The sequence below is a fragment of the Dendrobates tinctorius genome, unplaced genomic scaffold (assembly GCF_039654945.1).
Source record: "Dendrobates tinctorius isolate UK_male_01 unplaced genomic scaffold, ASM3965494v1 ptg000156l, whole genome shotgun sequence".
Taxonomy (NCBI): Eukaryota; Metazoa; Chordata; class Amphibia; order Anura; family Dendrobatidae; genus Dendrobates; species Dendrobates tinctorius.
In genome coordinates this window covers 8,475,493-8,501,171 of record NW_027361823.1, presented here as the reverse complement: position 1 = coordinate 8,501,171, position 25,679 = coordinate 8,475,493, and the positions used below count along the sequence as shown (strand labels likewise).

The 25,679-nt window shown below is 44.9% G+C and overlaps 1 protein-coding gene across 3 annotated transcripts in view; it reads left to right on the top strand.

Annotated features, from left to right (window-relative positions):
• Nucleotides 1–25,679, top strand: part of RNLS (renalase, FAD dependent amine oxidase) — a 280,491-nt gene that overhangs the window by 9,902 nt on the left and 244,910 nt on the right. For 2 of the 3 annotated variants that reach the window (XR_012220619.1, XM_073548205.1), the window contains exon 4: nt 2,094–2,252. The exons of the other annotated variant lie outside the window; for it this stretch is intronic. Coding sequence is in view for 1 of the 2 variants with exons in the window: in XM_073548205.1 (XP_073404306.1) it covers nt 2,094–2,252 (159 nt within the window). In the remaining variant the exon portion in view is untranslated. The remainder of the gene's footprint in view (nt 1–2,093; nt 2,253–25,679) is intronic. 3 annotated transcript variants of the gene reach the window in all.

Genomic DNA, 25,679 nt, shown 5'->3' with positions numbered 1-25,679 from the left:
TGTATCCAGTGTATCCATCCAGGCCACCCCCGTATGTGTATCCATCCAGACCACCCCCGTATGTGTATCCATCCTGGCCCCCTTCCCCCGTATGTGTATCCATACTGGCCCCCTATCCCCGGTATGTGTATCCATAATGGCCCCCTTCCCCCTGTATGTGTATCCATCCTGGCCCCTTTCCCCCTGTATGTGTATCCATCTTGCCCCCCTCATGAGAGAGAAGAAAAAAAAACCTTGCTCTTACCTGCCTGCGCTCCTCCTCTCCTTCTTACAGCCAAGGGTCCACTGGGGATTTCCCCGGTACCCTGCCAGGCCAGAACGACCCTGGGTGAGAATAAGCTCAGATTGTTACTTTATATGTCTTTGAATCTCTGGAGTCATAAAAGTAATACAGGACAAAGCTCCTTACTGGTGGTTAATATTTTTAACATAGAAATATTAAGCTTTATTACGTGCAACCAGAAAATACTTTTTATTAAGTATGTAAACTGATATGAAATGCCTGATTGTGTAAAGTGATTGTGATCTCCCTTTTAAAACCCAGAACTATTAGAATTAAGGGCAGCAATGAAAATTACCTCTCAATTTAGAGTTCCCAATTTGTCCTCTTGTTATACAGTCTATTTAGAATTATAGAAAACAAAAAACACAAATATCCTAAACTAAAAAGTAAAAATTAAACTGCAAATTATGCTTAACGGTAATAATAATAAGAGTATTTAGTAAACATAGTTTTGATCAAAATAATGTACAAGCATACACATTAATTTACTTTTTCAGTTCTGACTCCAGTTTTTTATTCATTTCATTGTGCATTCTGTGCATATATGGGTGTGACCGCCCTCTTTCTGAGCTGGGAAAACCATCCTGTCTGGCCTAAGCTTTTACTAGTGGTTCAGTTGCTCGATCCTTGTTCACATTCACGTCACTTGGCAAGTGAAAAGGTTTTAAATACTAGAGTAGGGACTGTCCCACAAGGGTTGCCGTGATGTGGCGGGATGGCTTGTACATTATTTTTGATCAAAATTATGTTTACTAAATACCCTTATTATTACCTTTATGCATTATTTGCAGTTTAATTTTACTTTTTAGTTTAGGATATTTGTGTTTTTTGTTTTCTCTAGTTAATGGTCATGTGTTAATATGCACTTACATTGTGCATACACATTAATTTACATTTTCAGTTCAGACTCCAGTTTTCTATTTAGAATTATGCAAAGCTTCACTTTCCTGTAGTGGCGCTGCAAATTTCCTCTACAAATAACAGCTGATCACTGGTGATAGCAGCAGGATACCCTGTAATGACTTTATTGTCAAAGAACACTTTTACTAAATAAGGCAGCCACTTTAAAAGGGTTCTCTAAGAATGCAATAAAATGGCTCTCGTCACATAATTCAGATGGCAGCCTATCCTTGTCGTGTGTCAAGACATGCTGCAGTATGTAGGCACAGTCACCGAGACCTGTGTCCCTAGTGACAGAGGAGCTGTATCGTAAGCACATATACTAAAGAGCTGCCGGAGAAGGACTATGACGAAGAAGAAGACCTAAATCTACTTGTCATTAACAGAACACACAGGATTTTTTTTTTCCAGCCTCTGTCCACTGTGTACAGCCAGCCAATGAGATAGTTTCTCTTACTGTCTTTCTTTGGCACTAATCAATATGTGTGCTTATGATCCAGCACCTCTGTCAGTTAAGGCCTGTTTCACACTTCCGATTTTGTGTCCGCCAAACGGATCCGTTTCCGTTTTTTTGACGGAAACGGATGCCAACGGATCTGTTTTTAAAAAAACGGATCCGTTTTTTTGACGGATCCGCGGTAACCGTAATGGAAGTCTATGGGACAAAAAAAACGGATCCTGCAAAAAATGGCGGGTCCGTTTTTTTACGGAAAACAACGGATTTTGACGGATTTGAAAAAACGGAAGTGTGAAACAGGCCTAAGACACAGGTCTTGGGAGCTGTTTCTTTACACAGCAACCCATCCTAACACATGGCTAAGACATGCTACATTTTGAATCATGTAGCAAAGGCCATTTTATTAGATTCATGGAGAACAACTTTAAGCAACCTTTCTTCTGCTCTAAACAGGTGCTGATGTCTATTATGAACGGCACGTAACAAAAATAAACCTTCGTGAGGGAAGATGGGAAGTTTTCAGAAAGTCTGGGTCCCCTGAAAACTTTGATATTGTGGTTCTCACAATGCCAGTCCCACAGATTCTGCAGCTGCAAGGTGATATTTCCAAATGTAAGTTGCATTTTAGTTTTCAGCTTATTAAATAGATATATTTCAGTAATGTTCAAGATACATTCATAGTAGAAAAATTGCTCTAAATTTATAGCGGCTTGGTTATTTGATGACTTACCTCCTGTTGTCAAGAATAATCTGTCTATAGTTTCAGATAAGCAGAACAGAATGCATGATGTGTAGATATATCCTTACAATCTGCTCTGCTTGTCAGCTCTCATAAATACTGTGTAAAAACCTCCTTGCTACACAGTTCACAGTAAAATGCTGCTGGACTCTTCTGTATCTACCATTCCACAGTGATTCACTTGTCTGATCATTCATAAAATCATATCCGCATCTGTCCCCTGCTCTCCCTTCCTAAGGCTTTTTACAATGACTGCCAGATGACCCTCCATTGTATTACATGTGATCTCTTGTTTCTTATAGCACATCAGCTTTTCTTTTCTACCCTTCTTTCCTCCTAGGCTTTTTTGCAATAGCTAACTCTTTTGCCATGTACTTTCCATTTGCCTCCTAGTTTTTCCTAGCACATTTGCAGTGTAGATTTAGTTACACTAAATGAAGGAAAGTTAAAGCACATATTGCTGGCAATCTCAACCTTCTCTTTACATGCTCCCTGCTTTTGAGAGAACTGAGAACTGCAAGTAGTGCTACCGTGGACGAGCTGTAACATATATCATGTAGGATTATTCCTTTTGTGTAAATCTAGTAAAATGACACATGAATTCAAAGCACCGTTAGGATATGAGTAAAAGCACTACTTCAGTACCCAAAAACAAAACACACATATAATCATTTGTGGCTCTTGTTACTGTTTTTCAGCAATTGCATTAGTTGTTTAATATGAGCGAAATTGTCTCTTTTTAATTCTGTGAGTGTAAACATTGCAAAACCACCACAAAAAGGCATGTAAATAAATGGATTTTTTTGTGTAGCATTTTGTTATATTATTACTGCTGTCTATAAATATACCCAACAGTGTAATGCTGGAAATTCATTGCAATAACATAATAAAAGCGGTCGGCTCACTAGACTAACTAGTGGTGGGGACAGCAGAGCTCCAGTCATTGTCTATGGGAGATATTATGAAGGAACTTGGCCTCGCTTTCTGTCCTGGATACGGTATGATGAATGGATCATAGGTGTACATCTGTTACTGTAGAGCTTTAAGTGGCAGGCTCCAGAGCCTCAGTCTTGGGGTCAGTTGGGGTCCCAAGATTCGACATTCCCCAGCGATTAGAAACGTATTGCTTATTCTGTGGATAGGTGATGTGTTATGGTGCGCAAACCCCTTCAGTTATTGTACCCTATTGTTAAATTCTGATTCTGCATCCATGAGAGTGGAAATCTCATAAAATTCCCTGTTGACTCAATGACTACACTATGCTTGAAATGGTGACGTGCTCTCTGACAAGCGTTTTGGGTTCCAGTCTGTAAAAATAAGTGTGTAAAAATAGAATTTCACATGCACTATCTTAAAATTAAAATTGGATGCAAGAACCTGCACAACTGGAGGACGTTGCGCAGGTTTTTGAGACGTGTATTTCACTCCAATTTACACTTTACCATAACTGAAATTGATGTCTAGTGTAAAACACCTTAAATTCCAGAGTAAAACACGTTAAAAAGTCTCAAAAATTTATGCACAATTTAAAAGTTGTGCAAAAATGTGACTTTTGGCAGTTTCGTGCCAGTCCCGGACAGCATCAACAAATGATCTGAGCACGGACGGGTATGGCTAAGCTGCTCATTAAGATTGGCGTGAAGATCACCAGTCTCAATTTATTGGGCCTTAATCGTCCCATTATCAGTGGTTGAAGCGGCCAGGTGACTTGTGGTCGTGACATCATCGCTTCCCACTGTCAACTTTAAGAATATGGAGGAAGACCACTAATGTTTTTACAGCGTTACTTCTTGTTTAAAAATTGTCATCACACTATCAAATATTGAAAAAAGAAGAGAATTTATTCCTGTTGAAGTTGTTGTTTTACCGTAAAATCTCCACTTGGTGGCAGTAGTGGTTCATTTCGATGCATAGAGTCTGTACTAGTATAGAATTTCTAAGTATAGTCCATCTTAGAACTTTGGTAGACAAATAACTAGAAGCCTGCGGTTTATCTGAGGTTCCTTTTTTTTTTTTATTATAAAAAAAAAATAAAATAAAAAGTTCATTTTTATTGGATTTGTTTTTGTTACATGCATCATCTGTGTAACATTCTCTACATATGTTTTCCTGATGTCCTCTTAAAGATCCATAAAGAAATTTATAGCTAAAACACCAGAAAAAAAGTGCAACATCAGAAAAAGGAGCATTTTCATAAAAATGAATCTATCCCCCCAAAATAACACTAATAATAAAAAAACTGCAAAGGTAGATATATAACTTTAATCGGTAATATCTGACTCCATTGCTTTTAAAGAAAAAAAACAAGCTGTCTAATTGGGCATTTTAAGTGAATTTGTCAGTAAGATTTCCCCCCTTTAAACTATTTTTATGTGCATATGGCTCTTTCAAAGACAAGTCCAACAATGTTTGCACATGGCCAGTCCATTCCTCCATTACTGAGAAATCAGCGTTTTAATTGCCATGCAAATGAAGCTGAAAGGTTATGGTAAATCTGAAGCCTCTGTCACTCCAGCTCTATTCCCCAACCAGTGCCGCCACCTCCTGCTTTACAAAACTTCTGGCCGACTCCTCGGCGCTCTTCGCTGCCTTCTGGCCGACTCCTCGGCGCTCTTCGCTGCCTTCTGGCCGTCTCCTCGGCGCTCTTCGCTGCCTTCTGGCCGTCTCCTCGGCGCTCTTCGCTGCCTTCTGGCCGTCTCCTCGGCGCTCTTCGCTGCCTTCTGGCCGTCTCCTCGGCGCTCTTCGCTGCCTTCTGGCCGTCTCCTCGGCGCTCTTCGCTGCCTTCTGGCCGTCTCCTCGGCGCTCTTCGCTGCCTTCTGGCCGTCTCCTCGGCGCTCTTCGCTGCCTTCTGGCCGTCTCCTCGGCGCTCTTCGCTGCCTTCTGGCCGTCTCCTCGGCGCTCTTCGCTGCCTTCTGGCCGTCTCCTCGGCGCTCTTCGCTGCCTTCTGGCCGTCTCCTCGGCGCTCTTCGCTGCCTTCTGGCCGTCTCCTCGGCGCTCTTCGCTGCCTTCTGGCCGTCTCCTCGGCGCTCTTCGCTGCCTTCTGGCCGTCTCCTCGGCGCTCTTCGCTGCCTTCTGGCCGTCTCCTCGGCGCTCTTCGCTGCCTTCTGGCCGTCTCCTCGGCGCTCTTCGCTGCCTTCTGGCCGTCTCCTCGGCGCTCTTCGCTGCCTTCTGGCCGTCTCCTCGGCGCTCTTCGCTGCCTTCTGGCCGTCTCCTCGGCGCTCTTCGCTGCCTTCTGGCCGTCTCCTCGGCTCTCTTCGCTGCATTCTGGCCGTCTCCTCGGCGCTCTTCGCTGCCTTCTGGCTTTCTTCATAGTTAACTCTTGGGGTTTCCCATTCAATTCTCTGTACACTGTTTATGAACAAAATCAGGATAAATGGCATAGATTAGCTAAAAGCAAACTAGGAATAGTAACTCAGCTAGATGAGATCCTTAATGAGCAAGCACGCAACCTATGGTAGCCTGTTCATTAATTAGTCTGACAGGACTGATGTCATCTTCAGGTTTCGGTTGCCTTAGCAACCATTGTAGCTGCTGGCACTCAACAGATCCTTCCCTGGAACCAAGTAAGGAAAGTAACATACCATATCTGTTATGCAATTCCTCTGTTATTTCTACTAGGAAAGGTATAGCTAACATAGAAAAAAATTCAAAAAAACTCACACAACAAGATATGGCCTTACCAAAACCCTGTCTGATGACAAATGCACATATAGCAGGATGCAGTGGACCTCCACTAATAAAGGTAAGGGGCAGGCCAGCTCAGGTGCCAACTACTGATAAAAACAGCCACCCCACACCTAACAAACCATGGTGGGGTTGGTTGCCTAGTAGAAAAAATGCCCATAGATAAGGCTTGCATAGGACGTCAGTCACACATATAAGTGTGATGCAAAGTGTCTGGCTTGCAACCTATTAATGACGCCCATAGTATTATCAGGCGGGCTGCTACAGCACTATAATATGCAACACACAGTGACAGACGCCCCAATAGACCAAGCCAACAGAAAGAGGCCCGGCTGCATCCTGCAAAAAATATGATAAGTGAAAAAAATTAATGCAAACAATGAGTACATTAAGTGAGGTATTGGTTACTATTTTGGCCATAATAGAGCCTGCAAGCCAACGTCAAGGCTCCTCATAATATTGCAGGTCCCTAACACTAATGTCAAAACAGCTAACATAGAAAAAATTCAACAAAACTCACACAACAAGATATGGCCTTACCAAACCCTGTCTGATGACAAATGCACATATAGCAGGATGCAGCGGGCCTCCACTAATAGAGGCAAGGGGCAGCTCAGGTGCAATTGATAAACTACTGATAAACTACTGATAAAAACAGCGTCATTAATAGGTTGCAAGCCAGACACTTTGCATCACACTTATATGTGTGACTCATGTCCTATGCAAGCCTTATCTATGGGCATTTTTCCTACTAGGAAGCCAACCCCACCATGGTTTGTTAGGTGTGGGGTGGTTGTTTTTATCAGTAGTTTGCACCTGAGCTGCCCCTTGCCTTTATTACTGGAGGCCCGCTGCATCCTGCTATATGTGCATTTGTCATCAGACAGGGTTTTGGTAAGGCCATATCTTGTTGTGTGTGTTTTTTACTAGGAAAGGTATAAATAAATGAATGACCGTGTTGAACCATTACACTTGTCACTCACTGGCATAATGGGCCTGTGACCGCTGAGGTCAGTGATTGGCTGTGATGGACATTAAAAAAAACGTAGCTCTAAAGTAGCAGGATGTTGTTTGGTAATTTTCTGCTCTCTGGCCATTTTTCAGAAATCCTGCTAAACGAAATTGAGGAATGTTGCCACTTTAGTAGTACCCTTCTGGTCACATGCAGAGCCATTGTCTCCCAGTATGAGTTACATATAGATATGGAGATCCCATGTCTTCAGTACAAGCTACACTGATCTTCCACAGCATTCCCAGTATTAGTATGTACACATCCAGAGTCAGAGTGGTGTCTTCAATAATAAAAAAAATTTTGCATTGAAAATCAAAATTTCCCAGAGTGCAGCTGTTTTCTCTTCACTGGATGACTGTCTGGACTAAGTTCCAGGTTCAGCTTGCACCTACCTCATATCCACAGAGTGCACGCCTTGTCTGTATCACCACATCCAGAGTCAGGCATGCCCCGGTATAATACGTAGACTGCCCTATCCCTATATACCTCCAGAGCCCCCCCACAGTATTATCACACACAGAACTTTCCCATAACCCTAATCACATCCAAACCCCCTGCAGTGTACCTCCGTCCAAAGCTTTGTCCTAAGCTCCCCAACACCACAGTAAGTAGACCCAGAAAGTTATGCCCCTCCACCCGCTGGCAGTACACTCACATCCAAAGTTTTCCACATAAACTCCCACCCATAGCGAAACGTTTACCGTTTACAAATTCTTGGCTGCATTGACATCCATTTTAGCATTTGACACCCTGTCCTTTAAAATAACTGCAAGAAAAAAAAATTGTGATAAATAAAGCATCCCTCAAATGTCATTGATAAACCCAGAACATTCCTACGGTGCTTGGTAAGGAGACCATTAATGCCCAGGGTCTGGATCTCCTTTAGTAATTCCACATGCCAAGGGTTTCCATTTATAGTCATGGGTGGCATGGTGGCTCAGTGGTTAGCACTGCTGTCCTGGGTTCAAATCCCATCAAGGACAACATCTGGGAGGAGTTTGTATGTTCTCCTCGTACTTGTGTGGGTTACCTCCGTTTTCTTCCCACACTTTAAAAAAAAAAATAAAAAAAAAATATAGGGAGTATACATTGCGAGCCCCCCGGCAGCACTGATGAGGTCTGTACAGCGCTGTGGTACATCGACATCTGTTTTCTGCACAATCCTAACAGTTATAAGAGCTTATCAAATATGTTAGGTTCCCTTTAAAATCAAAGCAGTTGCATAAAATCTCTTCATATTATTAACACAGATTTTAAGAGAGTAGACCTTGGCTGGATTCATGACATTTCCCATGTTTCAGCCTGCCAAAAAAGCTCAGCATCATAGCGAAATCCTGCCTATAAATGTGTAATTCTCCATTTCCTGCTAGGATAGAAGCCTGTAACTCGCACGTAATCCATAAGGCTCTAATAACTTTTTTTTTTATTTTTCAGCCTTTAAAACAAAAAGTTTAACTTTCAGAGAAAGTCAATGAAAATGCAGAATTCACACGAGATGGTTTAGATTAAGTATAAATTGTACGTTAGGATAATGTCTGGTGTTAGGGTGCTAAAAGGTTGCTGTCACTGATCGGAGTAGGCAGTCACTGGTTTGACCTACACTGTAGGTGCATGATGTTGGTTGTACAATGTAGCATGAGGCTCTGCATTTACTACCTAAAGGTCAAAAGTATCACAGCACCAAGACCGTTAGGGCCTGTATAATGAAGCCAGTGGTGTCTGTATTAGGCAACATATTCTTCACTGGAATCAATGGTTCTAGACCTCCATAATGTGGCGTTCAAATTTTTTTTTTTTAAGAAAATGAATGTACATCGAGATATTGTATAGGATCATATGGGTCCATGTGCTTAAGGCCTTTATGCTAAAGAAAATCCCTAAGGCTCTGGCTACTGACTTATGAACCCCCAATACAAGCCTTAGATGGATGTCTTGTTTTAAAAAGTTACTAAACTTTTTATTTATTTAATTATCCTTCAAGCATTGCAAACTTATGAGTTTTTGTAACATACTTCATCCTTTAGTTTTACTTTTTTTTTTTTCTTTCAAACACTATTCTACATTGCTGTTTCAATGCCCAGTTGATGCTCTTTTTAAAAGCTGCTTTCATCTGCTGCTCAGCAAGAATCCATACTCCTTGTCTTAGTATGGAGTGGGAGCAGAGAGGCTCAAACAAAGAAAGACCGCTACATTGACGGAAATATTAAACAGGATTTAATTAACTTCCTTGTGTTATTAAATTGTTTAGTTGAGAATGAAAATAAGCAAGTTTGCTTACAAGACTTTTTCTATCTGCTGTCATTTTCCTGCTGTGAGAGCTTTTATTAAATTTTTAATAGGTGTTAGCTCCTAACATTCCAGCTACCTCTCTCCAGCCCATTGATTTCCATACAGGCATTAGCTGCTGACCTCCCTTCTCCTCCATCTTAGCTCTTGACAAGCTGCAGTTAAAAATCTTCCAAAATCAAAAGAAATGTAATGGAATGTTTTATTATAGTTCTATATTTGTCTTTAGTTAAAAAAAAAAATGCCGTATATGAAACCAAAAAGAATTATTCTCTACAGAAGTATAGAACTAGCTGAATTATTTTTAATTTATTTAAAGAAACGTCAAATTTCTTAAGGGGAAGTTTTGTCAGATGCAAAATGCATACAATCGGCATAGGGCGTGTAACGAATGGAAGCGGAGGCAGAGATGGTGAAGTTCACATTCGTTTTTATTTTTTAAGTGGAACCTCGGGACCACGGTCCGGGGGGCTCCGAAGGGGGCGTGACTAGTGAGCCCCGGGTACCCGTCGTAAAGCCCCTCAAACAGGGCCAGAATGGAATACCCGGAGGACACAGGTGCTACCTCGAGTTAGACCCCGAGCACGTGGCAGCTGTGCCAGTGGGACCAAAAGGGATAACGGTAGTTACAGCAGAGTCCGTAATGAGACGGGTCCTGGATCCGGGTAGTTGGTAAGGAGTCGGTTCCAGTAACCTTCACACAGTCCTTGGACTCGGACGGCTGTTGGCGGAACGGGATGGCTTTCGCCCAGATGGTTGCGGATATAAGCAGGAAGCACAGGATACTGATACTCTGTGGAGACAGATAGCATTAGACAATGCACAGAGACTGCAGACGCAGCCTAGACAGGTTAGCGTGAGAACCGGATTTAGCAATGATTGATACTCGTTGCTCCGGCGCTCTCAATCTGGAGGAGAGGCCAGAAATAGCAGCCTGTGCGCTGCCATTGGATAATTGCATTTTTTGAAAAATGCACGCTGTCCCTTTTAAGAAGGCAGGAGAGCAGGTGGGTGGGCCCTAATGGCTCTAGTTACAGACCTGCCGACAGGATGCCAGGAGGTGGAGGCCAGAGGGAGGCCTGCATGCAGAGCAGCAGCATGAGACCCAGAGGAGGCCGGCTGCCGCCTAAGGACAGTGTGGGTGGCTGGAGGTGAGTGCCCAGAACGAAGGGCAGCGGCAGACCTGGACGCAGCGCCAGGACGGGGACGAGGTGTAACAGTGGCAGACCTGGGCGCAGCGTCTGGACGGGGACCGGGTGTAACAGTGTGTCATATCCCTACAGGCAATCTGGATACACTGACTAAATGAATAGAAAAATGGCAGGTAACACTGAATGTTTTTTTGGGTCTAAGAGTGCCATTAACACCCTGAATGAACAGAGTATGAGAATGATTAAGTAGTGACTATTGATTGTCATGCCCGCAATTGGCGCACTGGTTCGTGGACAGAGGTTGAGTCAACTTTAATCCATGTCAACTGGCTGCAAGTGTGATTTAGTTATTGCCAGCACCTGTTAGGTGCCACAGGTAAGTTACAGGTGCTGTTAATTACACAAATTAGAGAAGCATCACATGATTTTTCGAACAGTGCCAATACTTTTGTCCGCCCTCTTTTTTATGTTTGGTGTGGAATTATATCCAATTTGGCTTTAGGACAATTCTTTTTGTGTTTTTTCATTTAAGACAAATTAAATGAAGATAATAATACCAAAGAATTTGTGTTTGCAATCATTTTCAGGAAGAAACTGAGTATTATCTGACAGAATTGCAGAGGTGTCAATACTTTTGGCCACAACTGTAGCACTCTCTTGAATAAGATGGAGCACTGATTCAAAATTATAGAACATTGTGAAACACCAACACCACCTTATCTTGAATAGGCATGCTCGAATTTACCAACTTGTTCAAACATGAAGCCAGTAAGCACAAAATGCAGTTTTTAAATGAAGATCTTTATTATTAAAGGAAAAAGAAAAACAAAACCTACAGGTCCATGTGTGAAAACATGATTGCCACCCCATAAAACATAAATTAACTGTTGTGTATTACATTTTGGGGAAGCTGAGTTTAAACTCCCTAGCCACACCCATGCATGATTACTGCCACTCCTGTCTTCAATCAAGAAATGACTTAAATAGGACCTACCTGACAAATTTAACTAGACCAAAAGATCCTCAAAAGCTACATCATGCTGCGATCCAAATAACTTCTCGAACAAATGAGAAACAAAATAATTGAGTTCTATCAGTCTAGAAAAGGTTATAAAGCCATTTCTAAAGCTTTGGGACTGCAGAAATCCACAGTGAGAGCCATTGTTCACAAATGACAAAAATATGGAACAGTGGTGAACCTTCTCAAAAGTGTCTGGCTGACCAAAATTACCCCAAGAGCGCAGTGACAACTCATCCAAGAGGTCACAAAAGACCACAACAACCTCCAAAGAACTACAGGCCTCAGTTAAGCTTAGTGTTGATGACTGCACCATTAGAAAGAGACTAGGAAAAAATGGCCTGCATGGCAGAGTTCAAAGACGAAAACCACTGCTGAGCAATAAGAACATAAAGACTTGTCTGTTTTGCCAGAAAACCTCTTAATGATCCCCAAGACTTTTGGGAGACTCTGTACACTGATGAGACAGAAGTTGAACTTTTTGGAAGGTGTATATGTCATTACATCTGGCGTAGAAGTAACACATCATTTCAGAAAAAGAACATCATACTAACCGTAAAATATGATAAATGAAACCATGAATTCTGTCTAGCAAACAATCCTGAAGAATGTCCAACCATCTGTTCATGACCTCAAGCTGAAGCACACTTAGGATATGCAGCAGGATAATGACCCAAAACACACCAACAAGTCCACCTCTGAATGGCTTAAGAGAAACAAAATTTAAGACTTTGGAGTGGCCTAGTCGAAGTCCTGACATTAATAAGATTGAAATGCTGTGGCATGACCTTAAAAAGGCAGTTCATGCTCGGAAACCCTCCAATGTAGCTTATGAGTGGGCCAAAATTCTTCCAGAGCATTGTTAGCCCCTTAAGGACCGGGGTTATTTTCGTTTTTGCTTTTCACTCCTTTTCTTCCCAGAGCCATAACTTTTTTTATTTTTCCATCAATATAGCCATGTGAGAGCTTATTTTTTGCAAGACATTTTGATTCGCCAGGTCATTACGAGTTCATAGACACCAAACATGTCTAGGTTCTTTTTTACCTAAGTGGTGAAAAAAAATCCAAAGTTTGCTAAAAAAAACAAAACACCATTTTCCGAGACCCGTAGCGTTTCCATTTTCCAGGACGTCCACCTGACAGCACCATGGAGGACGTCCTCTTCCTCCTTACAGGGACAGGAAAGCACACGAGAGGTTAAAAGGTCATGTCCCACCCCCTCTCCCTCAGTGTTTTTCCTGTCCCTGCATGGAGAGACACACGAGAGACTTACCGGAGGGGCTCAGGGGATCGTGCGGCCAGTCCAAGCCTTCCCCTGTCAAGAGGTCCCGGGGCCGAAACTCTCCGATGGGGGAGTCCCTCTGCTCCAAAGGCCAGGAGCAGGACGACGCTCCTGGAGGGAGCCATTCCTCCCGGTGGGAGGCACTCGGCTCCAGGACTCACCGCCATAACAGGTGAGGGTCGGCTCCCCGCAGGCGGCTGGCTGAGCGGGCGCCGGCAGAAGGATGGGCGCAGTCGGCGCTGGGCAAGCGGCGGGCCGAGCACCCGCAGGATGGCTCCAACGGCGGCGAGGTCAGTGCTGGAAGGCTCCAGCAGACTGCCATAGCAGGCGGGGGGCGGTTCCCTGCAAGCGGCGGGCTGAGCAGGCACCGGGGGAGAAGCAGAGCGCGGTCGCGTGCAGGAGCCCGGGCAGGAAGTGGAGGAGGCGGCCTATCGCGGAGAGGTCGTGCGTCACATCCGGTGACATCAGACGCTGGCTTTAAATCCCGGGCGCGCGCTCCTGAGATCCACAGCGCTCTGCAAAATCGTGCCAGAATGGAAGGCAACGCTCCAGCAGGTGGAGGGGTAAGTGCGCATAGCGCAGACTGAGACCACCCTCCCCCACCCATCCTCACAGCCCAGATCTGAGTAGGTGCCACTTCTGTATTATTAGGAGAAGGGAATCCCGGCAGAATCCCCCTCGGGGGTGAAGGACTCGGCAAAAGCCATCTCCAAATCGGTCCGATGCCCCGTATGCAGGGTAAAGCTGCCAGACACCTATAGCAAGACCCTATGCGGACCCTGTACCTCAAGGGTCATAGGCGAGGAACAGCCATCCCTCCTTTCCGAAATGAGATAGCTGATAAGGGAGGATGTTCAGGCCTCTACAGCCAGCCTCACACGGCGTCAGTCCTCCAGCCCAGGGCCAAGTCGCAAGCGTCCAAGGTGGGAAGCAGACCCAGTGTCGGAAGCAGGCCCTAGCGAGGAGTCCGACTTCCGGGATTCAGACCAGGAGGAAGAAGGCGAGATCCTGGTGGGATAGACAGGATCAGAGCAGTAAGTACCTGTTCAGACTGGAGGACACGGAAGAAATACTATGCAGATAGAGGAAAGTCCCTAAACCACAGTCCAGACAGGACTTAATGTTTGGAGGACTAGAGGCCCGGAAACAGGTAGTGTTCCCCGTAAGTAAACACATCAAAACAATGGTCCAGGAGGAGTGGAAAGAGGCAGAGCGTCGGTTGATACTCTCCCGAGACTTTAAAAATAGACTGCCTTTTGATCCCGAGGAAACACGGGCATGGGAGGAAGTCCCTAAAATAGATGTCCCAGTCGCCAAGGTTACCAAAAAGACTGCCATCCCATTCGAGGACTCATCAGGTCTCCGACACACGATGGATAGGAAGGCGGACGTCTTGTTAAAAAGAACATGGGAGATGTCGGCGGCTCTGATTAGGGCCAACATAGCAGCCACCTCGGTGGCCAGGTCTATGTTTTTGTGGATGGGGCAGTTGGAGGAACACCTAACCAACAGGACCCCTAGATCAGAGATCCTAGCATCACTTCCTCTCATGAAATCAGCCACGGCGTTCCTGTCGGATACGTCGGCTGAATCAGTAAGGTTTGCAGCCAGAAACAGCTCCCTCTCTAATGCGGCCCGGAGAGTAGTCTGGCTTAAATCCTGGTCGGGGGATAACGCTTCTAAAACAAAGCTATGCGCCATCCCCTTCTCGGGCCTGAGAGTATTTGGTCCAGCCCTTGATAACATTCTAGATCTAGTGTCCGATAAAAATAAGGGATTCCCGGAGGAAAAACCCAGGTGGCCCCAGTCCTTTCGGAGAGGCTCCTTCTTCAGGAGACAGACGGAATTCAGGGGTCGGGCAAGGTCCAATAGAAGCTCCTATAAGGGCTCCTTCAGCCAAGGTGGGAGGAACAGGGGTCCCTCATTCACATCAACATCTAGATCGAGGAGGCAATGACGCCATAGGTGTTGGGGGGAGACTTCGCCACTTCGCAGCAAACTAGTCCCGAGTCACCCACAATCGGTGGGTCCTCAGAACCATCGCGGAAGGCTACAGTATAGAGCTTTATTCACCTCCCCCCTACAGATATATTGCCCCCACTGTCGTCCTGGAGGACTCCGCAATGTGGACGGATCTTCAGGACATGGTAAACTCAAAGGTCATAATACCAGTTCCCCCGACGGAAAGAGGAAGAGGGCACTACTCTTCCCTGTTTTCGATCACAAAACCATCCGGCGAGGCCCATACCATCATAAACCTGAAACCACTAAATGCCTGGGTCAGATACAAGAGATTCCGGATGGAATCGATCAGATCCGCAATCCCCCTAATAGACAGGGACGCCGTTATGTGCACCCTAGACCTAAAAAAGGCATACTACCAGGTCCCTATCCATCCCTCATCCCAGAGCCTACTAAGGTTCGCGGTCAGTTTACCAGCCCGGACCTGCCACTTCCAGTTCCAGTGTCTTCCATTCGGGTTGGCCTCAGCTCCCAGAATCTTTACAAAACTGGTGGTAGAGGTGGTGGCCTACCTGAGAGATCAGGGTATTGTGATCATTCCATACCTGGACGACTTCCTACTGGTGGCAAGATCCAAAGAAGCGCTCATTCGAGACAGGATCCGAGCAACTACCGTAATGGAGTTCCTTGGCTGGGTGATCAACTGGGAGAAGTCGGACCTCAGGCTAGACACCAGAAAAGTATTCCTCGGAGTCCTCCTAGACTCAAATGACAGAATATCCTGGCTACCCGAGCAGAAGCAGAACACTGTTCAGGCCAGAACCAGAGACCTGTTGAGGCGTCAATGCTCCATAAGAGAGGCAATGGAGGTCTTGGGCCTCATGACAGCCTGCATCCAGTGTGTCCGATGGGCCCAATTCCACTCGCGATTGTTACAGAGAGAAATCCTCGCAAGGTGGGACAGAAGTCAGGCGTCGCTAGACAAACCCCTAAGGCTGCCAGAACGAGTGAAGGAGTCCCTTCGGTGGTGGACACAGTCCAGAAACCTTCAGGTGGGCGTACAATGGACAACCTCTCCATACGTGGTAGTCACCACAGACGCCAGTGCGTGGGGATGGGGAGCCCACATAGAAGGGAAGATCTTCCAGGGGAAATGGCCAGCAGGCATCAGGACCAGATCCTCCAATTTCAGAGAGCTCTTTGCGGTCTGGGAAGCTTTGCGGAGAAACCAGTCAGTACTAAAGAGTCGTCACGTCCGCATATTATCCGACAATATAACGGCAGTGGCATTCCTGAAGCACCAGGGAGGGACCAGACATCAACCACTACAGGCCCTGGCAGGAAAAATATTCACGTGGGCAGAACGAACAGTCCGATCAGTGACCGCAGTACACCTAGAAGGTTCCCAGAACGAAGTGGCAGACTACTTGAGCAGACAACAGATCCACCCAACAGAGTGGGAACTGAACGTAGAAATCTTCGACCATCTTTGTCAGCGTTGGGGGACCCCCCAGTATAGATCTTTTCGCAAGCCGGAAGAACTCTAAGGTCCCCAGATTCTACTACCTGAATCCAACGGACCACCCGGAAGGCGTAGACACCCTGAGTCAGACTTGGGAAGAATCCCTCTCTTATGCGTTCCCACCACTGGCTCTCATACCGGCAGTGCTCAGGAAGATACGCGAGGAACACGCAAGAGTGATGTTGATCGTGCCATATTGGCCGAGGAGAAGCTGGTTTCCCCTTCTAGGAGCCATGGCAGTAGGAAATCCAGTCGAACTACCCCCGTGGAAGGACATCATCCACCAGGGCCCGATCCACCACCTGGACCCAGCAAGACTCCACCTATCGGCTTGGATCCTGAGAGGGACATCCTGAAGGCAAAGGGATTGTCGGATCAGGTCATATCCACCTTACAGGCCAGTAGGAAACCGGTGACATCCGCAATCTATCGAAAAATATGGAAAAGATTCTGCCTGGAGGGTGGCAGGTCCGATCTTGTGGCAGGCACCCCTGACCTCCCTAACATACTAAGTTTTTTGCAGGCAGGTTTTAATAAAGGCCTTAAGCCCAGCACTCTAAAGGTCCAGGTTTCACCCTTGAGCGCCTTCTTCGATTACCAGTTAGCTTCACATCCCTGGGTAATAAGATTTATAAGAGCCACACAGCGCCTGCCCCACACGATTAGGCAGCTCACCCCACCTTGGGACCTGGGCCTGGTACTTCGGTTTCTCTGTTCAGACCCCTACGCTCTCGGTGAGAAGATAACCATCCCTGCTCTCACTCGTAAAACGGCCTTCCTAGTAGCCATTACCACGGCCAAAAGAATAGGGGAGATCCAGGCCCTGTCCACTAAGGACCCATATCTCCAGATAAGAGAGGACCGTATAATCTTAAGGTTAGACCCGGCATTTACCCCAAAGGTAGCCTCTCCAAAAAATCTAAACCAGGAGGTAGTGTTATCATCTTTCTGTGATAATCCCCGTAATAAAAAGGAGCAGCGTCTTCACTCGCTGGATGTGAGGCGCGCAGTTATAGACTACCTAGAGGCCACCAATAGCTGGCGCATTGACCCGAACCTGTTCATCCTTTTTGGGGGTAGAAATAAGGGGAAGAGGGCCTCTAAGGCGTCCATCGCGCGTTGGATTACCTCAGTAATCTCGGACGCCTACCAAGCAGAAGGCGACAACCCGCCAGATTACATAAAAGCCCACTCTACGAGGGCGGTATCGGCCTCATGGGCCGAACGGGCGGGGGCGTTGGTTGATCAGATCTGTAGAGCAGCAACCTGGGCCAGTCTTAATATATTCTGCAAGCACTACAAGCTTGATGTGTTAGCTGGTCAACAGACCGCATTTGGGAGAAAGGTTCTCCAGGCGGTAATCCTACCCTGAGGAGGTGCTTTGGTACTCTCCATGGTGCTGTCAGGTGGACGTCCTGGAAAATAGGTATTAGACCTACCGGTAATGATGTTTCCAGGAGTCCATCCTGACAGCACGGGTAGTTCCCTCCCGGTTGTGTTATACTACAATGCATTATGTTATGTCATATGCTGTAATATGATTGTTTCATTAAACTGTTACTAGCATCATCCACCTTGTGGTACTTGTTAAATCACTGAGGGAGAGGGGGTGGGACATGACCTTTTAACCTCTCGTGTGCTTTCCTGTCCCTGTAAGGAGGAGGAGGACGTCCTCCATGGTGCTGTCAGGATGGACTCCTGGAAACATCATTACCGGTAGGTCTAATACCTATTTTTCGTGATCTGGGGTCGGGTGACGGCTTATTTTTATGCAGACACGTTCTTTTGATTGCCCGTTATTGCATTTTAATGCATTGTTACAGAGATATAAAAAAAACGTAATTCTGGGGTTTTGGTTTTTTTTTCTCGCTACGCCGTTTAGCGATCGGGTTAATGCTTTTTTTTATTGATCGGGCGATTCTGAATGCGGCGATACCAAATATGTGTATGTGTAATTTTTTTATTGTTTTATTTTGAATAGGGCGAAAGGGGGATGATTTGAACTTTTTCATATTTTTTAAAACTTTTTTTTTTAATTTTGTCATGCTTCAATAGCCTCCATGGGAGGCTAGAAGCATGCCATACTTGATCGGCTCTGCTACATATAGGCGATGAGCAGATCGCCCATATGTAGCAGAATTACTGCATAGCTATGAGCGCTGACCACCGGGTGGCGCTCATAGCAAAGCGGCATCAACAATCATAGAGGTCTCCAAGAGACCTCTGGTTGTTATGCCAATTCATCACTGACCCCCGATCACGTGACTGGGGTCAGCGATGACCTCATTTCCGTCCCGGCGGCCGGAAGCACCGATTAAACGCCGTTGTCAGCGTTTGACAGTGGCATTTAACGGGTTAATAGGTGCAGGTGGATCGCGATTCCACCTGCGCCTATTGCGGGCACATGTCAGCTGAACAGCTGACATGTCCCGGCTTTGATACGGGCTCAGCGCTGGAGCCCTCATCAAAGCAGGGGAGAAGTCCAATGACGGACTGTGTCCGTCATTGGATATTAAGGGGTTAGGGACACTTGACTGCAGTTGTTGCTGCTAAGGGTGGCCCAACCAGTTATTAGATTTAGGGGGAAATCACTTTTTCACACAGGACCCTGTATGTTTGGATTTCTTCCTTTATTAATAATAAAGACCTTCATTTAAAAACTGCATTTTGTGATTACTTGTGTTATCGTTGTCTAATATTTAAATTTCTTTGGTGATCTAAAATATTTAATTGTGACAAACATGCAAAATAATAGGAAATCAAGAAGGACGAAAACACTTTTTCACATTTATGTCATGGAATTTGAGGTGATGCAAACAGGAGCAGATAAATTAGTGGTGAACCCTCACCTTTGTCCAAATTAAATATATTCACACAAGAGAAAGCTATGAATGACATAGTTGCATTACAGAAAAGATATTACAAAGCTTCTGTTGGTCACATATTCTATTTGCAGATCCCTCAAAGATGTTGAGCTCTCTCACTGCATCCTCAAGAGATTTCATCTCAAAATACAATAGTGTTATTTTTACTATTAGAGATGTGGAACCTGCTCCCGCAGGAATATCGGTAACACCAGAAAGTGTTGATAGATTTAACAATGGGTTAGACATGTGTCTTCAGCTACAGTATATATAAGGTTACTAGTATTAAGTGGAATTTTGATCCAGACGTGTCTGATTGACAATGGTGGGATAACAGAGTAACTTTCCACTGTAAGGCCAAATGGAGTGTGTGGGTTGTTTTTTAGCCTTCCTCTGGATCAGCTTGAGCTTTTAGGCGTGAAAGGTTGAACTTGAAGGATGTATACTCTTTTCACTTTTCTAACTGTGTAACTGTATGGCAAAAAGAATTAACAGCTATTAAACGCTTTCCGCTCAGAAAGAAACACAAATAGGCAAAGTACTTCCAAATGTCGTATGGATGTAAAATCTGCTCCCCTTGCAACACTCGGGCCCTAGTGTATTATACCAAAGCAGCATTCACTGCCACCTCCATTTTGGGTCTTCAATCAACCCTGCCATCTCATAGCAGGTTCTTCTTGTGCCACATGCTTGTCAAGTCTGTATGGCCTTGTTTAACACCTGCTGTATCACACAGCCTCATATAAGCTGTAATCCAAGAGTGCATCCTATGAGGACCACCGTAAGATATGACCCTACATGGGACAATGTAGATGATTTTGTACCAACAATTTTCTAGTAGTTAATTCACCAATGTAAAAGGAACTAATATATAATTTGGATGGTTTTCTTAAAATTGCAGTTCATCAGATTATCGCACAAAGGGGAATTACGGTAAGTGAAAAATTTGTGCGTGGCGAGCAATGCTGTACAGATGTGGTGAAAAAAAAAAAATACATTAATCATATTAATCCCCTAAATAGATTGTCCACCACTTTCAAACATTTTCTTTGTGTCTAGGGTGGGAAAAAAAGTTATCCGCCTATTGCAATGGCTCGCTCCTGCAGCCTTCACATTCCACCCAAGTAGAAGAAGCCATCTAGGATAGACTGTGACAGCTGACGGAGCAGCAGTACAGTTGCAGTAGGTGTATATACCTATTTTTTTCCTTTAACCTCAACCTACGCACATGAAATTATTTATAAATGGTGGATTACCCCCTTTAGTTTCCTTAACAATATTCCCCAGTTGGTTTCTTAATGGCATACATTTTTATTAACCTTCCTCCATTTTTGGTCATTATGTACTCAGCACTCAATGGGCACATTGCATAGAATAGAAAAATCAACAGTTGCAGTTGGGTCTGAGAATAAGGCTTCACGGTGCAGTTGTGACACTTTTGAAAGACAGTGTATCAGTGGTAATGACCCTGCTATACCACAAGCAATCAAAAAGAGGCATCAAAGCCATACTTGTCAATGCAAAAACTACAGGAAGTCAACTGGACTACTTCAAAACTATTCCACGACTAGATCTTACCCTGACTAAGTTCGCAGTTTACACTTACACACGTGGTCAAAATTGTTGGTACGCCTCGTTTAATGACAAAAAAATCCACAATGGTGACAGAAATAACTTGAATCTGACAAAAGTAATAATAAATCAATCTTTGAAAATGAACAAATGAACGTCAGACATTGCTTTTCAACCATGTTTCCACAGAATTTTTTTTTAAAAATAAAACTCATGAACTAGGCCTGGACAGAAGTGATGGTACCCCTGAAAATAATGTGACAAAAGGGACATGGTAAATCAAGGTGTGTCCACTAATTAGCATCAGGTGTCTGCAATCTTGGAATCAGTGAGTGGGTCTGTATAGAGGGCTACAGATATTCACTGTGCTGTTTGGTGACATGGTGTGTATCACACTCAACATGGACCAGAGGAAGCGAAGGAAAAAGTTGTCTCAGGAGATTAGAAAGAAAATTATAGACAAACATGTTAAAGGTAAAATTTATAAGACGATCTCCAAGCAGCTTGATGTGCCTGTGACTACAGTTGCACATATTATTCAGAAATTTAAGTTCCATGGGACTGTAGCTAACCTCCCTGGATGTGGCCGCAGGAGTAAAATTGGTGACAAATCAAAGAGACGGACGATACGAATGTTAACAAAAGAGCCCAGAAAAACTTCTAAACAGATTAAAGGTGAACTTCAAGCTGAAGGAACGTCAGTGTCAAATCGCACCATCTGTCGTATGAGCCAAAGTAGACTTCATGGGAGATGACCAAGGAGGACACCATTGTTGAAAAAAAAAATAAAAGCCAGACTGGAATTTGCCAAACTACATTTTGACTGTCATGTTGCCGCCAGACTTGGGGCCTGCTGTCCCGGCCTCGGCCACTAGGAGGCGCCGGACTGTCACATCGCCGTCTGACTCGGGGCCTGCTGTTCCTGCCTCGGCCACTGGGAAGCGCCGTGGTTCGCCCCTGAGTGATGGCGGCGACAGAGAAGAGGCTCCTGCGCAGGCATCTGGTGGACGCAGGCTCCGCTCCTCTGTCAGTCATGAAGGGGTTGGTGCATCACCATCTGGCCTGGTCCTGGGGGCGGTCCTAATGACATCATCAGTCCAGGAACCTGTGAGGGATGACCTGATCCCTCAAATACCTTGGGACTGGTCTTGCAAGCCGCCGGATATATTCTTGGTTCCCTTGTGTGCTACGGTGTGATTTGCCATTGTTTGACTCTGACCTCAGCCTGGATTTCTGACCCCTCTACTGCCTGACTATTTTGTACCTCTGCTACTCTCCTGGTTTGTGACCTTGGCCTGGATATTTGACTCTGCTACTGCCTGCCGTTTTTGTACCTTTGCCACTCTCCCGTTTTGTGACCTTGGCCTGGACTGTTGACTCTGCCACTGCCTGCCGATTCTGTACCTCCGCTGCTCTCCCGATTTCTGTCTACGTTTTTGGTTCCCTGCCTTTTCCCCTTGGTGACCGTCTTGCTCTGGTCCACTGCTATTCTAGACAGCCACCCCCTGGGCCTTGCTACAATTCCAGATCCCTGTATTGGGGTTAAGAGTCGCGGGGTTTCTCGGGGCGCTGTCCCTACTGCAGCCCAGATTTGCGGACGGACGTCACATTGACAAGCCACAAAGCTTCTGGGAGAATGCCCTATGGACAGATGAGACAAAATTTGGAAAGGCACATCATCTCTATGTTCACACATGGAAAAATGAAGCATATCAAAAAAAGAACACTGTCCCTACTGTGAAACATGGAGGAGACTGTTATGTTCTGGGGCTGCTTTGATGCATCTGGTACAGGGTGTCTAAAATCTGTGCAGGGTACAATGAAATCTCAAAACTATCAAGGAATTCTAGAGAGAAATGTGCTGCCCAGTGGCCGCCTATGAGTATGGACCTAAATCCTATTAAGCATCTTTGTAAAGAGCTGAAACATGCCATCTTGAAAAGACAACCTTCAAATACGAGACAACTGGAGCAGTTTGCTCTTGAGGAGTGGGCCAAAATACCTCTCAAGAGGTACAGAAGTCTCATTGACAGTTACAGGAATCGTTTAAATGCATTGATTGCCTTAAAAGGCTGTGCAACAAAATATTAAGTTAAGGGTACCATCATTTCTGTCCAGGCCTATTTCTTGAGTTTTATAGTTTTATTTTTTTAATTCTGTGGAAGCATGGTTGAAAAGCAATGTCTGACTTTCATTTGTTCATTTTCATAGATCTTTTATTTTTTATTACTTTTGTCAGATTCAAGTTATTTCTGTCTCCATTGTGGGTTTTTCTGTCATTAAATGAGAGGTACCAAGAATTTTGACCTTGTGTGTATCAGGCCTTTTGGCCTGGTAACATTTGCTACTACGGCAGCTCAAATGACAAGGGACATATATATTTTGGAATAATAATACTGTCCCCTCCCCCAAAGGTGTATACTGACCATTTAAAGTGAAGTCTAATAAAAAAAGGCTAATACACTGCCATGAAAAAATACCTTAACTCTAACAATGTTCTTCCTGCTAAGCAATAGCAAACATTCATTTACTAACACATTATCTCTTTTAGAATTCCTTTATGAGCTTCTTGAACTTTTTTAAATTCATTTTTATTTATTTGTTTATTGCGATTTCCAATAATCCTAAAAAAGCTACTTTAAACAGTATGCAAAATAGTAGTAATCAGTTCATTTAAAATCATATTTGCCGCAACATAAATAATTTTCATAGCCAAAGTAACAGTTAACCATCATGTGCCTACAATGTTTTTGGTATTAAGTCCCAAAATGCATTGGTATAAAGGAATTAAAGCCCCAGCTAGTTCAGTGATATTTGATGACTGTGTCCTGTATAATGTCTTACGACTTTGTTATCAGTATGTGATGTAACCCTGGATTTATGTTGGTGGATGAAAAACTTACCTTGGTATTAAATAATCCTAAAATGAATTACACATGGGCTGGCAGACACAGATCAGTAAGCCTAGAGCGCGTGTGTATTTTTTTTTTTTTTTTTTGTGCAATCATCCATTTGCATGACCACTGATTAAAAAAAAAGCTGTTCACGAATGTGTCGGGATGTATTCCATCATGCTCTTATTTTTAATGCAACACACAAAGCCAAGTGTCTGTTTTTATTGAAAGAGTCCAGAAACCGCCAAAGACAACAGAAAGCAAAGGAAAACCTATGACATGCCTTTGACTCGCTGTTCCTTTTCACCATTTCTTCTTTTTCCTTTTTTTTCCGCTGGGTACATTTTTTGTGTTTATTGACAGAGACCAGACTCATTAAGATTTCTGCTGAAAAATGAAATGAATGTCTGTTGTGTGACATATGAATGGTTTCGTCTTATTAATGAGATTATGAAAAAACAAACAAACGTTATACTAACATGCTCAAACTAAATGTTCCGTTTAAGATTAGGTTGAGTCATTAATTTTATGGGATTGTAATTTCTTAGCCAAGAGTTAATCCTTCTGATCAAAGCAGAAGGTGTGGTACTCTGATGGGTAAAATACTAACAGGAAACTGTCAGAGTACGCCTACATCATTCATAAGCTGGATCGGTTTCCCTCTTGGTCCAGCGGGAAGTCTTAAAGTGTGTATTCCGAGGAGTATTTATTAAAAACACAGGTCACGTCTAAAGAACGAGAAGTCATTTCAGGTTTCCTCTATTTTGGATATGATCTATACTTTCTAAACTTGATTAAAAATGCAATTGCTCCCAAGTTACGTGGGACGATCCTCTCAATACTACGGAGGCATGAAGGACCTTGGTTGTCCAAATTTCCAGATTTAATGGCCAAACCAAATGGTTTTCTTATGAACATTTCAATATATGGTGGCCGACTAGCCCGGCTCTTTCACCCTCCTGATCGGAAAGTTGATGAATATGACCCTATCAAAATTGCAGATACCTTTTGCTCCTATTTTTAAGAGTAGTAGAATGGATTGACCATGTGTCCATTATTTATTTTTTATGTATTTCGTAGTGGATCATGTGTCTACAAAAATATTAAGGAAACATGTTAATTTTTACAACTCTGAGAACAAAAGTACCCATACAAGTCCACGGGTCATTGAAGCACATGGATGGCATCCTTGTGTTATGTGTTTGCTGTCGCTTCTTTACATTTCAGTAGTTTTGCAATTTTCTATTTCCAGGACGTCCACCTGACAGCACCATGGAGGACGTCCTCCTCCTCCTTACAGGGACAGGAAAGCACACGAGAGGTTAAAAGGCCATGTCCCACCCCCTTTCCCTCAGTGTTTTTCCTGTCCCTGCATGGAGGGACACGCGAGAGCTTACCGGAGGGGCCCAGGGGATCGTGCGGCCGGTCCAATCCTTCCCCTGTCAAGAGGTTCCAGGGCCGAAACTTCCCGGTGGGGAGTCCCTCGGCTCCAAAGGCCAGGAGCAGGACGACGCTCCTGGAGGGAGCCGTTCCTCCCGGTGGGGGGGCTCTCGGCTCCAGGACGGGTCGGCTCCCCGCAGGCGGCTGGCCGTGCGGGCACCGACAGAAGTGGGCGCAATCGGCCGCGGCGGGCCGAGTACCCGCAGGACGACGCCGACGGCTGGGCATTGGAGGCCAGAGCGCCATAGCAGGCGGGGAGGCGGCTCCCTGCACGCGCCGAGCGCGGTCGCGCGCAGATGCCCGGCAGGAAGTGGAGGCGCGGCTTACCAGCGTCACATCCGGTGATGTCAGACGCCGGTTTCAAATCCAGGGCGCGCGCGCTCCTGGACCACAGCGTTCTCCAGAGTCGTCACAGGTCGTTCCAGACTGTGTGACTGCATCGGACGCCAGGGGATGGAAGGCAACACTGCATCTGGTGGAGGGGTTAGTGCGCATAGCGCAGACCACCCTTCCCACCCGTCCCCACAGCCCAGATCTGATGAGGTGCCCCTTATGTTATCAGGAAAAGGGAACCCCGACAGAGTCCCCCTCGGGGAAGGACCCGGCGAAAGCC